General features: G+C 54.0%; 1 protein-coding gene across 3 annotated transcripts; it reads right to left on the bottom strand.

The window, feature by feature from the left end:
• Positions 1-1,708: 1,708 nt before the first annotated feature.
• st14 (ST14 transmembrane serine protease matriptase) lies at positions 1,709-21,363 on the bottom strand. Of its 3 annotated transcripts, none has more exons than XM_088621223.1 (19): positions 21,038-21,363; positions 14,081-14,228; positions 13,818-13,990; positions 12,825-12,895; positions 12,077-12,249; positions 11,517-11,552; positions 11,186-11,414; positions 10,606-10,745; positions 10,375-10,472; positions 9,295-9,404; positions 8,622-8,752; positions 8,169-8,273; positions 7,528-7,635; positions 5,627-5,740; positions 5,264-5,395; positions 4,960-5,140; positions 4,054-4,322; positions 3,540-3,676; positions 1,709-2,775 (listed from the first exon to the last, which is right to left on the bottom strand). In XM_088621223.1, exons 1-19 carry the CDS (start codon positions 21,065-21,067, stop codon positions 2,614-2,616), a joined length of 2,547 nt encoding a protein of 848 aa, XP_088477349.1. In that variant the 5' UTR covers positions 21,068-21,363; the 3' UTR covers positions 1,709-2,613. The 3 variants fall into 3 exon arrangements, with proteins under 3 accessions (XP_088477349.1, XP_088477351.1, XP_088477350.1); XM_088621225.1 differs by lacking the exon at positions 21,038-21,363 and adding an exon at positions 17,978-18,079; XM_088621224.1 differs by lacking the exon at positions 21,038-21,363 and adding an exon at positions 14,621-14,851.
• Positions 21,364-21,527: the final 164 nt, after the last annotated feature.

Genomic DNA, 21,527 nt, shown 5'->3' with positions numbered 1-21,527 from the left:
TTTTGTTAAGCACACGCGTGGACGCCGGTGTCCTCATCGTCGCCGGCCGGCCAGCTGGCACCGCCGTGGCGGGGACTCGGAACGGAAAAACCCAGGAACAATCCCCGTGGGAACACAGCTCGGGTTTCTGGATTATAAATTCAGCGGGATCCTTTCTTTCAGAAATGCACGATTTTTTTTCTCTTGTTGAAAGTCGTCTGTTTTTCCAAGCGGCATGCGAGAGCAGCGGGACGGGTCCGCCCGGAGGGAAGCGGAGGTGACCCCCCCTCTCCAAGCCCTGAGTGTTGGGGGGGGTGGGGGGTCGTAGCAGAGGTGGTATTTCATAGCCAAAGCGGGAGGCGAGAGGTGGGACTGCAGCGTACAATCCTGGAAGAGGGGCGGGTCCTCTGGGGTACACGACGCTGGCTGTGTTCTCGGCGGGAGGTGCTGTTCGTGTGGCGGGTCAGTGCAGGAGCCCCGTGTTGTAACTTATTCCTGGTCGGCGGGGGGGGGGGGGCTGTGTCCTGTCGCGCGAGGTACTCCCCCCTGACTCTACTGACTCTAGCCACGCGGGCCTGTTCACCCCCCCACACACACACACACGTGCGCGCACCTCCCCCAGTGCCAAAGCAAAATTAAACAAACTGCCCGGCCGCCTGCGGCGAGGGTGACGTCGGCGAGCCCGGGGAGGGTGGGGTCAGGCCCAGGGGGAGCAGGCTGCGCCCTGACCCGCACGCGGAGTCGGGGGGGACCCCTCTGTCGGTCCTAAGGACTGGGACTGAGCTCCGCGGACGCACACTGCCGCTGTTCCGGACTGCGGCCGGAACCATGAAGGTAGAAACCATTGCTTGTCTTATTTTTATATTTTATATAAGCCTTAACGTACAGCTTATTAAGCTGCTGTTGTAAATTATCTTTATGTATAATACATATCGGTATATATGAATACCTATATATCTGTTCTGATTTCCCCTCCACACTGTTCCCCACTCCACCCTCCACAGAAGGAGAAAAGAGCAAGCTTCCAGCGCACAGCCAATAATCGTTTTTCGTTTTTTAAAGAAAATGTACCAAGAAGTTTATTTGCTAAAGGATTTATCGTCGCCTGTATCTTTGTACACATATTTATATTTAATAAAACTATTTGAGATAAAAGCAGCTGGCTGGCGTGGAGTTATTGTGACAGGACCCCTGGACAGGACACGGACACTAGGCCAAACCTGGGAGGAACGCGCTGACTCCACACAGACCGCAGCGCTGCTCCTGCCCCGGGTCGCACTCCAACACAAAAGCCCTGGAGATTAAAGGGAGCTGGCGTGTATTGTGCACCTCACGGACAGCGCGGAGCTGTGGTTGGACGACGTGGGAGGTCACAAGTTCAAACCCCTCATGGGGCTCTCTCTCTGAACACCCCTGAGCCAGGGACTGGCCCTACAGGGCAGCCGTCAAGGCTGAAGTCTGAGCCCTGTCCCCGCAGACCCCCCTGGAGTGAGGCTCCTGCAGCAGGAAGGGGACTGGGCTTGAGTCTTTGGCCTGGCGTGGCTGGACCAGTGGACAGCGACAGCAGTCAGAGGTTTTCACTTCTCTGAGGGGGGAGGGGGGGACAGGTGGGCCTGACTTGACCACCATTGGAACTTTGATTCCCCAGGTGGATGGTTGCTGCTGTCTAGGCCGGTCGGGAATATAGGTTCTGTCTGGGGGGTGGGTGGCCAAACTAAATGTGACAAAAGAATAAAATAAGAGTTTATTATAAAATAAAATCTTACAGTCTCATGGAAAAAAGTTTAAAATATTTCCATCTTTATGTTACAATACATTTTACTTTGAGCCGATAGACAGACGAAACCAAAATCTCATTAAAAACTGTACACATCCAGTATATATACAGATACACAAGCCCCACCCTGCCCCCTGCTCTCCCATCACCGTTCCCCGAAGGCACTAAATACAGGACACAGGCGCACGGCTGGTTTCAGAGAAGAAACGAGGAAAACGAAGATCCGTTCTTGTGGATGCGATTAACGCTCTCTCACCTGAACTGCACACCCAGCCCTGCCAACACGGAGCGTTCCGAAGGAGGCAACATTGGGATTCTCTGTCTCCAGAGCAGATGGAAATGGAACAAGTACAGCGAACAGGAAAGTTATTAGAAATGGAAAGGGAATAATGAGACCGGATGGGAGGGCAGTCTTCAGTAGGAGCGGACTAGGTCGGATGTCCACAAGTGACAGCATGATGTTCCAGGGCGACACCTGCACACATCCCTCCCGCAGCTGCAAAGAGCCCTTTCTCCCTGCTCGAGCGGTCTTGCAGAGGCGGATCCTTCATCAGCACGGAGCTATTCCCTTTCGGAATGGACAGAGCCCTGGAACTGCTGGAGGAAACCCGTGACCAACCTTGCACGCCGAGGGAGGCTGGGTGGATCAGGCAGACGTGGGCTGCACTGTGCTCAAGTCCGGAGGCTTCCTGGATTTCCAGCTGGGAAGTTCTCTGCGCAGGGAGACGCAGTGACAAATATTCCTCCTCCCAGCTGGAAGCAGGTGAGGATTTTCCCGATTTCATCCCCGGAAAGACTCTGCTGGCCTTGAGCTCCATCCCTCAGCCCGCCCGGCCCCCCCAGCCCCTCCCCATGCTCTAGATCCTGGTCAGCTCCCGGATCCAGTCGCGCAGCTTGGTGACGCGGGTGTAGACGCCAGGCTTGTTCTTGCGGGCGCAGCCCTCACCCCAGCTCACCACCCCAGCTTGGAACCACTTCCCACTGTCCTCTCGGCACACCAGCGGACCTCCGGAGTCTCCCTGCAGGGGGCGAGAGACAGAAAGACATTAGAACACACACAGACACCGATCCACCCCACCAGGTCTGCACACCGGAGCTCCAACCGGATGGAACAGGACCCGGAGCGCTGAGCCAGGTCCAGAGGTGACGTTGCTCCCCTGTGTAGGACTCCACCGCGCACAGGAGCCAGTCTACTTGCGCGGCAGAGTTAGACACTGTCTCGGAAGCGGCACTGAGCTTGCTCGGAAAGCTGTAAGCAACCAGAATCAAACCCAGGCAAGGGCAGGGAGAGGCAGGTTACAGGGGCAAGAGCTCTCAGAGGCCCCCGGTAAAAGACAGAGTATCTTAATCAGTAACTCGGTGTCTGTGCAGTTTAAGTGTGTAAACTGTGACACTGGTGCAAGGCTGTTATGGTAGCAGACAATGCAGGACAGCACAAGCGGAACATGTGGGCTCGCAGGGGTGGAAAACCCCCCAGAGAGAGAAACCTCTGTGGGCCCCAGGCCTGTCCCTGGGCAGTGGATTCAGTCATTAATGGTTTGTTTTACATTAATTATGATAAATCATGGACAATCTCTCCAATGTCATCAAAACACAATGCAACGAGAAGAGGCTTCACCGACATCAGCATGAAGTATCTGGCATGCTACAGGAACCAGTCAATAACTGTGGTTCAACACAGCAGGGGGTGCTATAAGCACACTATCACCCAGAAGCCTGTCTGGAGTGATACTGCAGATCTCTGTGCCAGGAAGTGCCACTCCAACCAGTGCCAAGCTCTTACCTGGCAGGCATCTACACCACCAGTCAGGTAGCCGCTGCACATCATCCGCGACGTCACCTGTCCTTCTGTCACCAGGTTGCACACGGTGTCATTGATGATCTTCACCTCCGCCTTCTGGAGGATCTGGGACACACGGCCTGCAGAGAGAGGGGTTAATACACACTGACTGGACACTCCAGTACATTAACACTGCACTGAGAGAGAGAGGGGTTAATACAGACACACTGACTGGACACTCCAGTACATTAACACTGCACTGAGAGAGAGAGGGGTTCATACAGACACACTGGACACTCCAGTACATTAACACTGCACTGAGAGAGAGGGGGGTTAATACAGACACACTGGCTGGACACTCCAGTACATTATCACTGCACTGAGAGAGAGGGGTTAATACAGACACACTGACTGGACACTCCAGTACATGAACACTGCACTGAGAGAGAGAGGGGTTCATACAGACACACTGGACACTCCAGTACATGAACACTGCACTGAGAGAGGGGGCGCTCACCTCCCTCCTTGAGGGCACCCCAGCCTGTGACCCAGCAGCCCATGCCAGCAGTGAAGATGTGTGTAGAGGCGGGCAGGCAGATGTGGTGGATGGTGCTGGTGAACTCCAGGGGCTCGCTCAGCTCCACCAGGGAGATGTCGTAGTCGTAGGTCATCTGGCTGTAGAAGGGGTGGGGGATGATGGACTTCACTTTGCGCACCTGGACATCCTCCATGTTGAACTGGTCCCTCATGCCGCTGTAGGTCTGCCAGTTCTGCGGCAGGAGGTACCTGGGGAGTGGGAGTGAGTGTCACAGGCCTGGCACCGGTCTCCGGTCAAGCCCTGGGCTTCCACCTGGTCGGCTCTGGAGCTCCTTCTCCATTTCTCCCTCTTGCCAGAACATCGGTTTTATCTTTTATTTTTGAGCCTACCCCAGCAAGCAACGGGCACAAGGCAGGGTACACTAGTACACTGGACAGAACACCAGTCCATTACAGGACACACACAGACACAGGGCCAGTTTTCCCAGAAGCCAGTTAACCCACCCGCATGTCTCTGGACTGTGGGAGGAAACTGGAGAAATGCCAGGGAGAACATACAAACTCCCCAAACAAAATCAACAAGCAGAAATACTTATGGATTATGAACAAACATGGAAAAGGTTGGATGTGAAATATTCTTTTCTGTTTCTGTCTTTGCTTTGGGGAATCCTAACTTGAGACAACCCAGAGGACGAGACGCATGGCTTAACAAACTAGCCTCTGCTACCATCTAGTGGCCAGCTCTGGTAGTGCAAGGAAGACAGCTTGGTCCAGATGCATTGTGCAAGACAAGAGATGCCCACAGGGACCCGAGAGTTGCAGCCTTTCCCATTTTCCGGTCCTCAGCTCTATTGTCTAAATTCCGGATGTGCGGATGATAACTCACTCCGGCCGCGAGGTCTGGAAGCAGTGGGCGGCCGACAGCAGCCAGGTCTCGGACAGGATGGAGGCCCCGCACACGTGGCCGTTGGTCATGAAGTGGAGGCTGACCTGCCAGGGCCACTCCCCGATGTCGGCGTCCGTGCCCCCCACAATCCGGTTGTGCTTGTAGGGTCGTTTCCCACAGTCTGATGGAGAGAGAGACGGAGGAGGAAGGAGGAGGAGAGAGAGAGGACCGGGGGTCAGCGTTCCGGCGTTTTCCCCGGGATGACTCCGTTCCCTCAAGCCCACCCCCAGGTCGCAGCTCTCACCGCAGCTCTCCTCGTCCGAGCCGTCCGAGCAGTCCTGGACCTGGTCGCACTCGGCGTTGGACTTGCTCACACACTGGCCGCTCTTGCACTTGAAGGAGAACTCGGTGCACACGTCCGTCTCCGGGGACGCGCCTGGAGAGAGGGAGGCAGGGAGGGGGCCAGTGAGAACACCACGCACCCCCGAACACAGCCCGCAGACCAGCTGAAGGTCAGCAGGTATCGAGAGCAGTGAGACAGGACAGCCTCCGAGTCGAGCCCGCGGACTCCTGCAGGCTCAACAGCGAAACACAGGAACAGGAGGCACCCCTTTACGCCGAGAGCTGCGGGAGTGTGGATCGTCAGGAGGGGGCGGCGGGGACTCACCCTTCCCGCAGGAGACCTCGTCGCTGCCGTCCGAGCAGTCCTTCACGCCGTTACACTTCATGTCCAGGCTGATGCACCTGCCGTCCCCACACTTCATCTCGCTCGGCTCGCAGCCTGGGGGGGCGGAGGAGTGCTGGTGAGATTACCGCAGGGGCGCCCCGAGACCTGGCAGGTCCCCGGAAGTCAAGCCCCTGACCAACAGGTCAGTTTGCTGCCAAATCTCTCCATCTTATCTCCCTTCTCCCCCTTAATTCTCTCTCTCTCTCTCTCTCTCTCTCAATTCAATTCAATTCAATTCAAGGTGCTTTATTAGCATGACCGATGGGTACAATCAGTGTTGCCAAAGCAAATAAAAATAATAAAATTAACATAGAACAAAACAAAAAATAGAAGTAAAGTAAAATCTACAGACATGTTACAGACATTTACAACAAAGACATATTATATAATATCGACATATACTGTAGGCGGCTGGAGCATTATTGGGAGACGGACTCACTGTTCCTCAGGCTGTGACAGGAGATCACATACTGGGCTGCCAGATCAACTGAGTTCCCTCCTCCCTCTCCCAGTAGGATTGGGACCTGTTGTGGTTTTGGCAGGTGTGGGAACTCTGGGATTAGATTTCTGAATTTCGGGAAGAATGTTTCTCTAATCCCAGAGTATCTGTCACAGTGCAGTAGGAAGTGCACCTCTGTCTCTATTTCTCCCTGCTGGCAGTGGGAGCACAGCCTGTCCTCTCTGGGCAGCCAGGTCTGCCTGTGTCGCCCAGTTTCTATGGCCAGGTTGTGGTCACTGAGCCTGTACTTCGTCAGGGTCTGTTTCTGTTTGTTATTTTTTATTTTGGTCAAATATTCAGCTAGTGTGTATTGTCTGTTTAAGGTTCTGTAGCATTCCAGTTTATGTTGTGTTTGTGTGTGTGTGTCCCAGTGTGTGAGATATTGCTGTTTGATCTGTGCTGTGATGTGGTTGAGTCTGGGTTGTGGTGCTCTAGCAGTGCTGTCCTGAGGCTGGTTAGTGTTGGTGTGGCTCAGGTCGGTGAGCCTCAGGACCAGCTGGCTCAGGGGGCTCTGTTTTGGGCTCAGCTCTTGGCTGAGCAGGGCTTTGTGGTGGTAGGAATTTTGGTCACTGTTTTTTTAGGTGTAGCCAATACTTTAATACTCTCTTCTGTATGTTTATCAATAGTGGGTACTGGCCTAATTCGGCCCTGCACCCGTTGTTAGGAGTTTTTCTCTGCACACGGAGGATGTTTCTACAGATCTCCATGTGCAGAGTTTCTGTGGGGTGTTTGTCCCATTGGGTGTAATCCTGGTCTGTGAGGGGACCCCAAACTTCACTGCCGTATAGGGCAATGGGTTGGATTACACTTTCAAATATTTGGAGCCAGATTCTTGTTGGTGGGTTGATGTTGAAGAGCCTCCTTCTTATTGCGTAGAAAGCCCTGAGTGCCTTCTCCCTCAGTGCCTTCACTGCCAGGTCAAAACTCCCGGAAGAGCTGATGGTGAGACCGAGATATGTGTAGCTGGATGTGTGCTCCAATGTGTTGTTGTTCAGTGTGAATTTGTACCTGTTTCCCTGAGGTCTGGCTTTCTTCTGGAAAATCTCTCTCTCTCTCTCTCTAATCTCCCTCTTCTCCTGATCCCTGTCCCTCCCCTACTCCTGCCCTCCCGGTCCCTGTCCCTCTCCCTCTCCCTCCCCTACTCCTGCTCCTGCTCCTGCTCTCCCTGTCCCTCCATCCCTCTCCCTCTCCCTCCCCTACTCCTGCTCCCCGTCCCTCTCCCTCTCCCTCCCCTACTCCCGGTCCCCGTCCCTCTCCCTCCCCTACTCGCGGTCCCCGTCCCTCTCCCTCCCCTACTCCCGGTCCCCGTCCCTCTCCCTCTCCACCAGTAGGGAACACCTACTGCAGCCTCTCTCGTCGCTGTTGTCCCCGCAGTCGTTGACGTGGTCGCACACCCAGTACTTCGGCTTGCACATCCCGTTGGCGCAGGAAAACTGGTCGGCGTCGCAGCCTGCGGACACAAGAGGGGGGGGGTGGGAACAGTCTCACTCCCAGCAGACACCCCGACATTCGCCCAGGGGCCACTCTCAGCAGCTGCCCACCTGCTCCCGAACGGCTCGGGAAACAAAACCAAGCTCATGGTTTTGGCAAACATGAACGAGGAAAACCTTGATTTATTATAAAGCTCATTTTTAGCAAACATGCTCACTGTTGCACCAGGAAAGGCTTCGTTATGAAACTGCTCATGAAATATCTGCTCTCGTTTTTCCACAACAAACCCATTCAGCTCAGCCAGATATCTGATGCTACTAATATCACCTGATTGTACATGTATATAGAAAAACAGGAAGAATTTCCTGTATTTCTGACTTTTTTTGCAAAAATTTCAAAATAGAAGACTCCCATATTTTTAGTGGGAACAGGAAACGGAACAGAGGAACTTGAAAGTGCATCCTCAGAATCTGGTTTCCCGGGAATCGATTGGGTTCTCCCAGAGGGAGTTTCCTGGGGCAATGGGCTGATGGGCAGAGGCTGGTTACTCACTGCACTTGACTTCGTCGCTCATGTCCCCACAGTCGTTCCAGCCATCGCACTTCAACTCCTTGGCGATACAGATCCCAGACTTGCAGGCAAACTGCCCAGGACAAGCTGCTCGGAGAGAGGGACAGGGAGAAGGAGAGAGTGCAGAGACTCCGATTACAGGGCGCAGACAACAGCTCCTCCCATCCACAATGACAAGAAATCGCAATCTAAGGTACAATTTCACTGCTAGCAGTCTGCAAGCAATCCAGGCTCATTCTTATCACCTGGGAAAGGCCAGAGATTTGAACCTGCTCCCCCCACAGCAATCTCGTGTGGAGCTTGAGCTTCCCAAAGCCAGGGCTCCACACCAATGCCGACTAGATCTCCGTATCTGTCCCTTGGACGGGCTGCAGATCGGCCCCCCCACGGCGAGCGGAGCCAATCGCCGGGCTCCTCTCGTCAGCAGGTACTCACGGTTGGCGGGGTCGTAGGCGTCGTAGGTGGCGGAGAAGCCCTTGTCCGTGTACGACTCGTCAGAATGGAACTTGATCTCCAGGGTGTGATTTTGGCTCGCCAAGGCCAGGAGAGAGCGTTCGCCACAGTACCTGACGCAGAGGGGGGACAGAGCGAACTCCAGGTCACACAGATCCTTCCCACGACTCTCGAAACAAAACTCTGTTAGACCAGGATGAAGACTGGGACCATCTCCTGGCCTGTGGGGGAAAGCGCTTTCCCCACTTCCTGAATGTTTCACGTTCAGCGGCTACTTGTTCTCCGATGTGGCTGGTCGACAGGTGGACAAATTGGGATTGCCAGTTCTAATCCTGGCTGTGCCAGTGGGCATCTAGGAACCGGGACCCAGGTTTGGACAATGCCTAGCTTGGGAGAATTGCCAAGCTGCCCAGTATTTCCACTCGGACCCACGTCCGCACTCTGTCAGTGCAGGGCAGGAAGGCTCCTCCATCCTGCCCTGACAAAAGGGGTTCAGTGATGAACAGAGACCCCTTGAAAGCCCAACAGGTGATTCCAAATCCGAATCACACAAAAAAACTACTTTTGGTTGTAACCTGCTCCTAGTCAGGGGTCAATCGCCTCGGAAAGGATATCCGTGACGCTGTTAGAATGGTGCACTGTGGGAAACTCTTACTTCCTCCCCAGGATCTCGACATAGTCCTTCTGGCAGAGCCGCGTGTCCACGCCGGGCTCCTTCAGCCGGAACATGTCGAACTTCAGACGGATCTTCATTCCTACGGGAACCTGAAAGAGGGAGACGGAGAAAAGGGGAAAGAGTCAGAAGAAACGCTGCAGTAAAGCTGTAAGGGCAGCTCTGCCAGGGCTTGATCAGTTATCTGGGAGTCCTCTAAGGACAACTAGGCTGGGGCAGCAGGTGTCAGTGTTTGTGGACCAGTAGGGGTCGCTCTTTCCACCAGAATTTCCCAGCCTTTATTCCGGTATGGTGACACTGCTGTAAGAGGCGCTGTCCTTAGGATGAGACAGTAAACTGATGGCCCTGACTGTGGCCATTAAAGACACCAGGGTTGTTTTATAAGAGTAGGAGCATTAATCCCAGTATCTGGGCTGGACAATAAAGTCTCGCCAAATAGTGCAGCAGACTCTGTCTCCGCCTGCTGGTGCAGAAAAGCCACTGTGTGTCTCCCAGGTGGGGCTGTCCCACAGTGGGAGGTGAAGTGGGTTCCCAACCATGTATAAGGAATCTAGGAAAACTCTGGGATGATAAGTGCTGTGGAAACGCAAGGAGTTCTGAGTACTACAGGGAAAAATGGGTGGCAAGTTGGCACAGTGTTTAGCATTGCAGCCTCACAGCACTGAGGTCCTGGGTTCAGTTCCTGGGGTACTGTCTGTGTGGAGTTTGCATGTTCTCCCCATGTTCATGTGGCTTTTCTTCTGGTGCCCTAGTTCCCCCCCCACAGTCCAAGGACATACTAGGAGGGTAAATGGCATCTGGGAAAATCCACTCTGGTGTGTGAGTGTGTGTGTGTCCTGTGATGGACTGGTGTCCTGTCCAGGGTGTGTGAGTGTGTCCTGTGATGGACTGGTGTCCTGTCCAGGGTGTGTGAGTGTGTCCTGTGATGGACTGGTGTCCTGTCCAGGGTGTGTGAGTGTGTGTGTGTCCTGTGATGGACTGGTGTCATGTCCAGGGTGTGCCCTGCCTTGCTCCTGCTGCTTGCTGGGATACACTCGAGAGCCGTCAGAGGCCCTGCTGTACCTCGATGGTCCACTTGCAGTCCAGGGACGGGGGATAGAAGCTGGGGTAGTGCGGAGAGCTGATGTTCCCATTCTGGTTTTTCAGAACCTCACTGCACACTGCAGACAGAGGAGGTCAAAGGTGAGAGGGTGACCCCGCGTCACACAGATCCTGCACATCAACAGAGGCCACAACAAGAGCTCTGCGCCTTGGTCCTCAGCTTGAAGAGCAGTCGGAGAGGTGGTGGGCTACCTGTGGTCAGCGGGACACGCTGGTACTCTGCAGTGAATCCTGGCCTCTGGGTGTCACCGTCTGAGATGAGGTTCACCAGCATGATGTTGCCGGAGGAGATCACTTCCAGGGTGTTGCTAGGTGGGCGCTGACCGCACTGCCTGTAGGACAAGGGACAGGGGAGGTCTTAAGGCACTGGATCATAAGAAGATTTCAAAATCCGCTTGGCCCTCCAAACTCACTTTGGAGCTCAGGAAATCAATAAGTGATGCTAAAATGGATCCCAGACTGCTTTGTCAATTTGTTTCTGGGATTTTCCATTTTGCACCCAATCCGAATGGAACTGCCAAATGGTTCTTCACGTCTCAGCTCACAAGGGGGGATTCCTGTATCCCAAGGCTGGGGGGGGCAAGAGCGAGGAAGGGCAGTGGAGCTGCTCTGCTCTGGACACACCCCGCACCCCAAACCCACGGAAAATCCCTCGAGGCTCTCCTCCTTTCCGAAGCGCTTCCTGTTCCTGTTCTCCTGCGCCACTCTCAAAGCCCAGCGAGCGGCAGAAGACAGGGAGGCTGGGAAGGGACCACAAAACGGGCACACGTACTTCGTGATGGCCTGCGACTCGTCGGGGCTCAGCGAGTCGTAGACGAAGACGAAGTCGTTCTTGCAGTCGTCCTCCACGTGGAAGACAGGGAAGGAGAGGTGGATGGCAGTGCCCTGGGGCGCCCGGATCTGCCACTGGCACCGCACTTTGGGAGGGTACATGTCGGGGTACCCAGGCGACTGGAAAGTCTGGACCTTATCGCCGGCCACCAGCATGTGGAAACATTCCTCTGGAGGAAAGACAGCCAGGCAGGACGATCACGTTCCAGACACAGCTCGCCAGGCGTGCCGAGAAACCACCGGAGAGGGATCGGGATGGGGGGGAGACTTACCGCCTCTCGGGTTCCTGACCATCCTGGGGTCGGTCTCTGCAACCGGAAGACAAAGAGATTTCCTTGACCTCACGAATCGGACGGCTCTTCGTCAGATAGTTTACTCGCGATGCAGCAGGATATCTCGCGCCGCACAAACGGACAAAGCCCCCTCACCTGCCCCCTACCCCTGCTCCCCGACCTTCGTAAGGGCCCCGAGTTTAGCGTAAATCGATTAAGATTAAACCCCAAACACAGTGGGAACGTAAAATACAAATACTTGAAAAGCTGGAGAGAGAGAATCCAGTGAGACGAATTTCAGTCCGGCATGAGAGCGCTGGACACTGGGAGGCACTGCACTGCCCTGCTCTGCGCTACTCGTTCACAGGGGTGACCATGTCACCGCTTGCTCTTTACATATCTCACGTAAAGCTTCCAAATTGAGAATTTTATAGAGATCAGACTGCCGTGAGTGGAGTCCTGCACAACCCGGGGAAGGAGACACATTCCACTGCGACCTCACACACGCACGCACGCACGAGACGCGTCGTGACGTCCCACGCTGCTGCACGGACACTCACCGGAAGAGGTGATGCTACTGATGACGATCTCCTGCTTTCTGGATTTGCCCGCCTGCCTGATGCCGGCCCGCAGGACCTCTAGGATGCGCTTTTCGGAGAAATCGGGCAGGCTCTCCAGGGCGGAGGCCGGGATGTCGAACTGGGTCCAGTGGTAGGCGATCACACTGCCATTGCTGCAGAATGATCAAGAGCACAAATATCATCAGGGCCAGCAAGGCCTGGGAGGTTCTTTTACATTATAATATGATATATAGAAGATCACTTTATTGGCCATATACAGTACAATTTCTTGTATTAGGAATTTGTCTTTTCGCATACTCCAACTTGCTCTCCACGAGACACACAGACAGGGAGAGAAGGTGGGGGGGTCAGAGCACAGGGTCAGCCATTTATACGGTGCCCCTGGAGCAGTTGGGGTTAAGGGCCTTGCTCAGGGGCCCAGTGAAGTAGGATTGTTCTGCCGGCCGTGGGATTTGAACCAGCAACCTTCCAGCCACAAGCGCAGGTCCTGAGCCACAGAGCCACCACACCGCCTACTTTGACCACTAAGAGGCAAAGCACAGCTGACTGGGAAGAGCTCAAGTCAAGAACGTCTTCTCTGCTCAAGGTTAAAGGAGAACATTACAAGGGGGCTTAATTTAAAATTCCACGTCCTCAAAGGATCTACTCAAGACATGACAAGTCTTGAAAAACACAAAACACCCCCCAATCCCATCAACATCACCCCCCCAGGCAGCACACAGGTTACCTGAAGGCAGAAATGACAGACTTGGTGTAGTACTTGGACAGAAGGTCATCCTTACTGTAGGTTTCTTTTAGCTGGGGGTCACAAACAAGAAATTACAGAATTAGTTCACACGGGGAAATAGTCATTAAGATTTCCAGCCCACCCCCCACTCCAGACACACCCTGCTACGTCACAGGTTTATCTGGATAAAAACATTCTCGGAGCTTGAAAAACCAGTTCAACCGTCAAACTATGGCCTGCTGCCAAGTCAGGTTATACGGTCTGTTAGGTCACAGACAGGAAGGGGTCAGCTGCTCACAGGGGACTGCTTTCTGTTCCAAATGCACAATATTTAAACCAGAAAATCTGGAGGATCTGTGTTCTTTTTTGGGTTCTTGGTTTTGCGTTGTGTCAGATGAGGGAGCAGCCAGTTAAGAACGGTTTTCTTGAACGCTTTCTTACGGTTTCTCAGGGCCTTGGCTTTGTCAGTCTGGACACTGCAACATGTCCCACACCCCTGCGCTGACGCCCTCCCGCCAAGCAGCAAGCGCCCGGAACTTTCCACTTTCAAAACAACAACAATTCACGCTGCTAGCGTTTTTGGCTCTTCGGGTTAACTGCTGAACTCCCAGAAGCCGTCTAGGGTCTGCAGGGAGACACTCTCACTATCTGGAGCACATTTTTTCATTGCATTCCCCTGATCAATACAAACACAGAATACTGATCAAGCAATACGGACTAGGGCACAGGGGGGAGCCTACGGAAAGTGCATTTAAACCAAAAACAGGAGGCACGATTTTAGCAGTGGGAGTGTGGCACAAGCTGTCCAGCTATACTGATACACTGATAAAACAGCTACTACTTCAACCAGCTAAGGCAGTACTTTACACAAAGAGGTGTGGGAGTTTGGAACTTGTTCCTGGGATAACAGCTGTACCGCCTCTCGTTTGCGACCCTTCTGACGTGCTCTGGAGCCAGGCGGTGCTTGGCGAGGGCGGGACGGGCTCCCCTCACCATCTGCTGCAGCTCGTCGGCCAGCTGCGTGAAGGCGGGGTCGTCGGCGTTCTCCAGCTGCTGGCTGTAGGCCAGGTTGGAGAGCACCATGTGGCCGCTGAAGACCCGCACGGCGTCCATCCTCGGGGGGCTGCCGGTGGCGCCGCCGCTGGAGTCGCCGCCGCTGGGCCGGACTGCGGGAGAGATCCGGGCAGCAAAGTCAGACAGCCGCTCAGCCAGAGAGACCCTTCCGACACGGCACGGCGGACGGATCACACGCCTACCCAGGAAGTACCACACGAGGACCCCGGTGACGGCGGAGAGGACGAGGACAGCCGCGAGCATGCCCAGCACCACCCGCGTCAGCTTCCTGGAGCCCATCTTCTCCTTGTTGGTCAGGAAGGTCACCTGCTCGTGCCCGCCGTTCCTCGCCTGGGGACGGGAGACAAGCATCCTGAGTGGCTTCACCGACGACAGCTCGCCCGCAGTGGGGGCTCCGCCACCGGCCCACCGGAATCCGGGAGTGTGAATTCGAAGTCAGTCCAGAACGCCGGAGCTCTCGCTCTGCAACGAGCGGCCCCTCGCACCTGCAGACAACTCGTTAGCGAGCGCTACAGCAGCAGGGCAGACCAGAGATCTCTACGACGTTCATTAACAGACAAGGGATTCACTCTCCCAGCAGCCTCCAGCGACCACAGCCAGGCAGACAACGCAGGGAACAGTGTTGCCGTTACTGCGCGCTGTGAAGGGCACTACACTCTCCTACTCCCCTGTGTGTCGAACATCAGGAGACTTCCGCTGAGCCAGCCAGACGAGGGACTCACCAGGCAGGTGCAGAATGCAGCGAGCAGGAGGACCTGGGAGAGTCCAAACCCAGACCTGCCCGAAACTGAACCCAGAGACCCCGGGCCCTTCACAGAAGTTCATCAGAGTTTCCAAAGAACTGACCTCCACGAGACAGGAAGGAAAAGAATCAAAGCTTCATTGACTCACAGTGGGTACTGATCTAGGGCACACCACATTTTAAGGACAGCCATGGACCTTGCTTTCTCCTCCCCAATTACGAGCAGTCAGGATCTCGGAACACACTGTACACTGCCGTCGGCTTTAAAACCTGCCCGACCGGTTCTGCAGCTTCCCACAGTACATTTCCAGCAGGTGTGTCAAACCACAGTGTACTCCTCACATGAATTCCCTACATCCCAGACTCCGGCGGTCAACATCCGGACAAGAGCCCCTGATGCATGAACACAGACTGGACTGGGGCAGGACTGCGAGTAAACACACACACGCACGCTTGCACACAGCTCAGTCCTCCGGGCTGTTAGTGAGAGTTTCAGTGCAGTTTCAGTGCTCGTGACTCAGGACAGCCTGGAGTCTGACGAGTGGGGAGGGGTGAATCGAGAGGAAGCGAATGCAAGCTCACCGAATACTGCACGTTTGTCATTTCTCCCTTTCAACATCCTCTGAAACACTCCAGCGATTAATACCCCCCAGTGACAGATCTCCAGGGAGAACATGGTTAAAGGCTCACAAGAGGCTCCGAGTGTCCCTGAGCCCAGCGGTCAGGCGTGCCGGCCGGACGAACCCTCTCCCCCACCCCCAGCCCCAGCCCAGCCTCCACACACTTGAATCTGAAAGCACGACAGACATCGTGCCATGTGATCATGGAGTATCCTACAAGAAAGGGTTTGCACGCAGGTCTGGGATGAAAACCGGATGCCACAGAAGCCCGAAAGGTAACACCTTCTTCTCATACTCCGCATTCAACAGTCTGTTGAGGAAACGGCGGAATTCTCCTCCGAATTTCTGGTTCTCGGATGAGTCTGCACCGCGCAGCTCAGCTGCCTCCCACAAGTATTGACTTCCAGCTAACCTACTCCTCCTTACTTCTGCCCGGGAAAGGCGGATTCTCAGCTCTCGGATCAGCATTCCAGTCTCTTATCTCCCACATGGAATAAGCAGCACCTGCCCCCCCCCTCACCCCCAACCCCCCCGTCAGGCTGCACGCCCCCACTCCAGAGTCAGGGGGGTCCAGATCCTTCCCTGCACAGTCAGGGCTGGGCATTCCCACTTGCGCAAGAACTCCCAGCTCCCACACGCCTTTCCCAAGAGGATCAGGCAAGGCGAGTTCCACAGGGTCAGGGTTACTAATGCTGGTTCACAGACTGGTTGTCTGAAACATGAGCAAACGATCCTGTACAGCAGAAAGAACGACAACCTGGGCACATCGAGCATCGCTGGGGTGTCATCACACGCAGAGGGAGACCAGAGACCAGGGCAGCACACTGCCTCACAGAGCTGGGGGCCCAGTTTACTTCCTGGGGTGTCATCCACATGGAGTTTATATGTTCACCCCAGGTTTGTGGGGCTGGTAGATTAATTAGCATGTGTGTGCCCTGTGATGGACTGGTGTCCTGTCCAGGGTGTGTCTGTGTGTGCCCTGTGATGGACTGGTGTCCTGTCCAGGGTGTGTCTGTGTGTGCCCTGTGATGGACTGGTGTCCTGTCCAGGGGGTACCCTCCCTTGTGCCCATTGCTTCTTGGGATATCCAGCTCCCCCGCAGCCCTGAACTGGATGAAACAGATGAGACTCGTCCCCCGACCCCACCCTCACACACACACTTTCCTACTGACTCTCATTCAATTGTATTTACTGGTCTCTGCTTTCTGGGGTGGAACAAGCGTGCAACAGGTGACGCTGACCTGCCATGGTGTCAAGACGACACCGTCTCGTTCAACGAGCAGCTGAATGAGATTCCTGGACCCGTTAGCTGTTAAATACAGAGTGCAGAAGATAAGCCAAATGACCTCTCTTGTTCATGATCTTTGCGACACACAGACTACAGTACACCACACCGCCTCAGCGGCTTCAGCGTGCAAGGCCGAGAACACGATCAATCTTCTGCGACATTCACCCTTCCAGGGTATTTATTCTCACAGGCCAATGCGTTTCTTGTCAATTTTCATCACCACCTATTTCAGAAAAGGCCGCCTGTGGCCGTGGGAAAAGTGCGTGGGGCAGAGCAGTCGGTCAGAGACACTGTACTGCGGACTCCAGGGGTGTCAGAGTGTCTTCTTACTCTCTGATAGATACAGTACAGGAGGTTAAGATCATTTGGAACGGATAACTCAAAACATTCGCTTCATCAGAGGTGCATTTACCTGGTTTTACATGTATGCAGTTCATTCGAATAACTGCACTCAGTGCTCCAGTGGAACAAAGCCCGACGACACCGGACTAGCCTGAAGAGTCAGCACTGGACCCGCCCAGAACCACGTGTGAAATTCCGTTTAAACAAATTCACGACCGCGTCTCTGGTTCCACACGAAACGACAGGAATTGTTCACGACAGGAAGCCGACATCAAAAATATTAACATCAGCATGAAAAAAAAGAGTTAAAATCGTCTTTGAATAAAGCAAATCAAATTAACTGCATTAGTAAGGTTCCCTTTTGTATGCGTTAACGGAACAAAAGCAGCCTGTCATCTCTTGACGCCCACGTCCTATTGCGAATTACTGTTGCCCCCACCATGATGAATCTTAACACTTTTTATATTCGTTTCTGCAAAACGGACAACTATATGAGCTTACAGTTTACAAACTATTCTAATCCGGTTTAAACTAGCGTCAGCCTGAGCCCGGGGACATTCTGTGAAACACCTTGACACTAACAGCTCCAAAAGCACCCCACCCCCCACAGACTCGCACGGGGCGCTGTTCTGCCAGAAGGCAAATGTCACTCCTCATCAGCCATCAGGCGTCTGCCGGGGTCCGAGCAGACAGATGCAGACCACCGAACAGGCGCTTGAACGGACAGTGGCGTCAGACGAAGCCGTCAGAGCCAGCGGCCGCGCGGTCCAGAACCGACCCAGCTTCCTCCCTGAGTTAAAGAGTTCAGAGTAGTTCAGGTGGGGAGCTGCGTCAGCATGCGTAGGCTGCAAAGGAACAAGTAATAGGTTTATTCCCTGCTGAAAAAAGAAGAAAGAAAACAACGTTTCGGCCGTGGAGCCTTCTTCAGGTGTCAACCTTCACCACACCTGAAGAAGGCTCCACGGCCGAAACGTTGTGTTTTCTTTCTTCTTTTTTTTTCAGCAGGGAATAAATCTATTACTTGTTCCTTTAAAGGTTTAAAGACAGCAGACCAAGAAACCAGAGTCCGACCTGGAAAAAGACTTACCTGCCGCTGCCGCGCAGTGAGCTGAGAGCACATTCGGCAAGGCCTTTCTACGGCTGAGACAGGAAACGCGTAAATACAATGTTGAGGCCAGGTCGTGTTGAAACACGCGGCAGATGTGTCGATCCGATTTCAAAACACAGGCGGGCCCGGACAGGCCCGGCGCGTCCAGCTCATCGGGAAGAACATCAACTTCCCACCCGCACAACCGGAGGAAGAGGAAGATTATCCGAGAGAGACCTGCTGTGCCTGTCAGCCTGTGCTGTTTGGCCTCTAAATAAGTTTGGAAGCAAAGAAATAAAACATAATTTAACAACCATCTAAGGCCAACTTAAAGAAACTAGGCCAAGTAATATTAACAGGTTGTGGGGGTTTGGACTCGTAACCTCCATGTAAAACAGGACTGGACCTGAACCACTGGACCAGCTGTCCTCCTGGTGTAACAGGACTGGACCTGAACCACTGGACCAGCTGTCCCCCTGGTGTAACAGGACTGGACCTGAACCACTGGACCAGCTGTCCTCCTGGTCTAACAGGACCGGACCTGAACCACTGGACCAGCTGTCCTCCCGGTGTAACAGGACTGGACCTGAACCCTTGGGAATTGATATCCAGATTGCATGAGCATCTATGTTAGACCCTGCTTCACACCCACAAGGCCCAGCTGTCTGGGGCAGTTGGGCCTGGGCCTCCTGTGTCTGCTGCTGGTGTTGTACCGCACCCACATCCTGACTGTCAAAGCACCCTGGGGAGCAGAGCAGTGTCAGCACCACTCTTATCTTGAATCATCTTCTCTGATCTTCAAAGAGACTCTTCTACAGTGGTTATTTGCCTACAGACCTGCTAGGACTTTGGCGGGCTTGCCTGACATTCCGGCCTCCACCCTCTGAGCTCTACAGGAGAGGCCAGGGTGGTCTGAGCTACAGCAGGCCGACGCTGCTTCAAATGCAGCTACTAGGAGAACCCCAAACCCCCCCCTGGGGAAAGAGGGTCCGACTACAGGCCTGGGGTCACAAGTTCATGACCGACTGTGACCCCAAGTTACCTCCCAGAGGAGCCCCCCTGCCCTGCGGTCAGGAGTCTCTGCCAGGAGCCGGGACATCACAAAACACCAGCTGGGGCAAGTGTGAGCTGAGAAACACCAGAACAACATACGATGATAAAAAACACCTTACGCCAAGCTCTTAGAGTCAAACCTCTGTGACCTGATTCTTCAGTGTATCAAAGCACATTCGATCACAGGAAGCAAACACCTCATCTCTGCGATCGACTCTCACCTGACCAGTTGTCTTTCAGCAGCTGGTCAGGTGACCGAGGGCAGAAGCTCGTTCCCCACAGCTTTCTGGGAAATGTAGTCCAGACAAGGGCTGCCCTCTTAAACTACCCAATTAAACATGTGGAAAATCAGACTTCACGCATCGCCACCCACTTCCTGCTATACCGCATCTCATTCACAAAACACGGTGCTTCACATCCTAGCTAGTTTCTTAAAGGATTCAGGGGAAATGTCCAGGAGATTTAATCTCAAACTGTGACTCATCCCATCCACTGCAATACAACACCTCAGTCTTCAGCACAACCAGCTGCTGGGGTTTCTGAACTGGAGATCAACAGGTTCAGAGGACAGGGCAGACAGGGCAGAGGAAAGGGAGGAGAGACACTGGGCATCTCATCACAGATACATGAAGAGTGTTGCTGTGCACAGTGGAATTTAAGCATTTATAAAATGCTGAATTTTCAGCCTGGAACCCAGTACCCCGTGAAAGTGGGCCGGGCTCTCATCACGCATGTGACAGTACAACACCAGTCCAGCAGTCCGTCCCGATGAACACAAGCCTCCAGTGCCCCGGCTGAAGACGAGCTTGGGCCTGCAGGACTGGGAGTCCACACAGCCCTGACCCAGTTCTACAGGACAGGCCCGCTGGGCTCCATGACTGGGGATCTGTTCCATTATTTCAGACAGCCTTCAAGGACCACAGTTTCATCAACTGGGCACATTCATTCACTGACCACTAACTTAGTCTCAGTCTTTAGAAATGGAGGATTTAGGGCCACTATAAAACCCCAATACTGGACTAGAGCTGCCGTTGTCCAAGCGTATCAACACAAACTCGCTGATATTTTTAAAGAATAGAGAGCCCAGGGCGAAAAGGACATGTTCTCTTTTTATAGGTGCGGAAGTTGAACGAGCTTTTGAGCACCGAGGCGCACATAAATGAGAGACTCGCAGAACCAGATTCGAGCGTAGATCCCACAGTCGGAATTTATTTTTTTAGCTACAAAACCTCCTGGAAGCTGACTGTCACGGGTGCCCTGTGTAGTCCATCACCCGGGCCGCGGTCTCTGTTAATCATTGCAAACGACCTACACCGGGAAACTACTCCAGCTCGCTGCTTCTCAACTCCAGAGACCCTCCGATTCGGCATTCACAAAAAAAATCACCACTGATTCATCTTGGTAATGATGATAATCATTCATCATGCGGTTACGCAACTTTTTCCTCTAGAAAAGAAATATCCTCCCACACGACTGAACAGCGTGTGAGGGAGACGCTGCGTATACTGGCCACATTTAGACCTCCTCCGTCAGTTTCTGCCGGTTACCGCTGTGGAGAACGCGAATATTGTCAAGCCAAGTTAACGCTTGACATCACGGGGAGTTTAAAGAAATACCTTTACAGCGCTCGAGTCACGCACAGCCTCGGTTGTTTTGAGTTTCGCTGGTCAAGTCAGGAAGGTCATTTTAAACACTTATTTAATACGGCGACATTCAGGTCACAGTTTAATGGAGGTCTAAATTTCGATTTCTGAATGGCTGATCTCTGAGGACCAAGGTGATATTTGCTCTACCTGCCCTCCACTCGTGATAATAACCTCACTCCCCTGAAGCACCAGCGCTGAGTGACGGGGAACCTGATCACTTTCAGGGGTCCCCCCTGCTGGACCTCATCTTTAGCCGCGTCTTTTTTCACAAACCGACACGACACGACACGCCTCTTTTATAAAAACAGAAAAGTTAGAAGTTAGAAACAAACTCAAACGAGTAAACCATAAACAAACTTACTTCCGACTGAAACCGCACGGCGGAACTCATTCTGGCCGCTCGGGGAGGGTGGCTCTCGGTCGAGTCGCTTCTGCAGTCTTTCCGCAATTCAGCGCTGCTCCCCGAAACTCGTCTCCCCAAAACCTCCTGCTCGGGGACCGGGGGAAGTCAGGCGCAGCTGGAAGGATAAGTAGTGAGTCGCAAACGTGTGCGCAGACAGACGCTCACGCCCCCCGAGGAGCGCGGACGGGGGGGACGCTCTTCGTGTCAGGTGGGGTGGTGCAGGTGTGGAGCTCAGCGCTGCCGGTGCGGTCGCGAGGAGCTCTGGGTGACGAGTCCGGGCTCCGGTGTGCGCAAGCCGTACCTGCCGCGCAGGCGTGTGAGGTCATCGCGCTGGCACTCGCCCTCACGCGCGCCCCACCCGGGCCTCTCCTGTGACGTATTAACCCCCTTCCCCCCCCCGCCACGCTCACAGCCTCCTAGAAAAAGGCCGACAGCGCGGTCAGCTGCT

This window comes from Lepisosteus platostomus, chromosome 26 (assembly GCF_059453375.1).
Source record: "Lepisosteus platostomus isolate fLepPlt1 chromosome 26, fLepPlt1.hap1, whole genome shotgun sequence".
In the NCBI taxonomy this organism is placed as follows: Eukaryota; Metazoa; Chordata; class Actinopteri; order Semionotiformes; family Lepisosteidae; genus Lepisosteus; species Lepisosteus platostomus.
Note: the sequence above shows the minus strand (reverse complement) of the source record. Positions and strands in the feature narration are given on the sequence as shown.

What these genes read in the sequence shown, in the direction of transcription:
- st14 (XM_088621225.1), bottom strand. Translation starts at nt 18,010, where the DNA reads ATGTGCTCTCAGCTCACTGCGCGGCAGCGGCAG. An exon ending in TCTGTCATTTCTGCCTTCAG is followed by an intron (nt 12,250 to 12,824) that starts GTAACCTGTGTG and finishes ATCATTCTGCAG; the next exon opens with CAATGGCAGTGTGATCGCCT. An exon ending in CGAGGTCTCCTGCGGGAAGG is followed by an intron (nt 5,396 to 5,626) that starts GTGAGTCCCCGC and finishes CCCTCTCTCCAG; the next exon opens with GCGCGTCCCCGGAGACGGAC.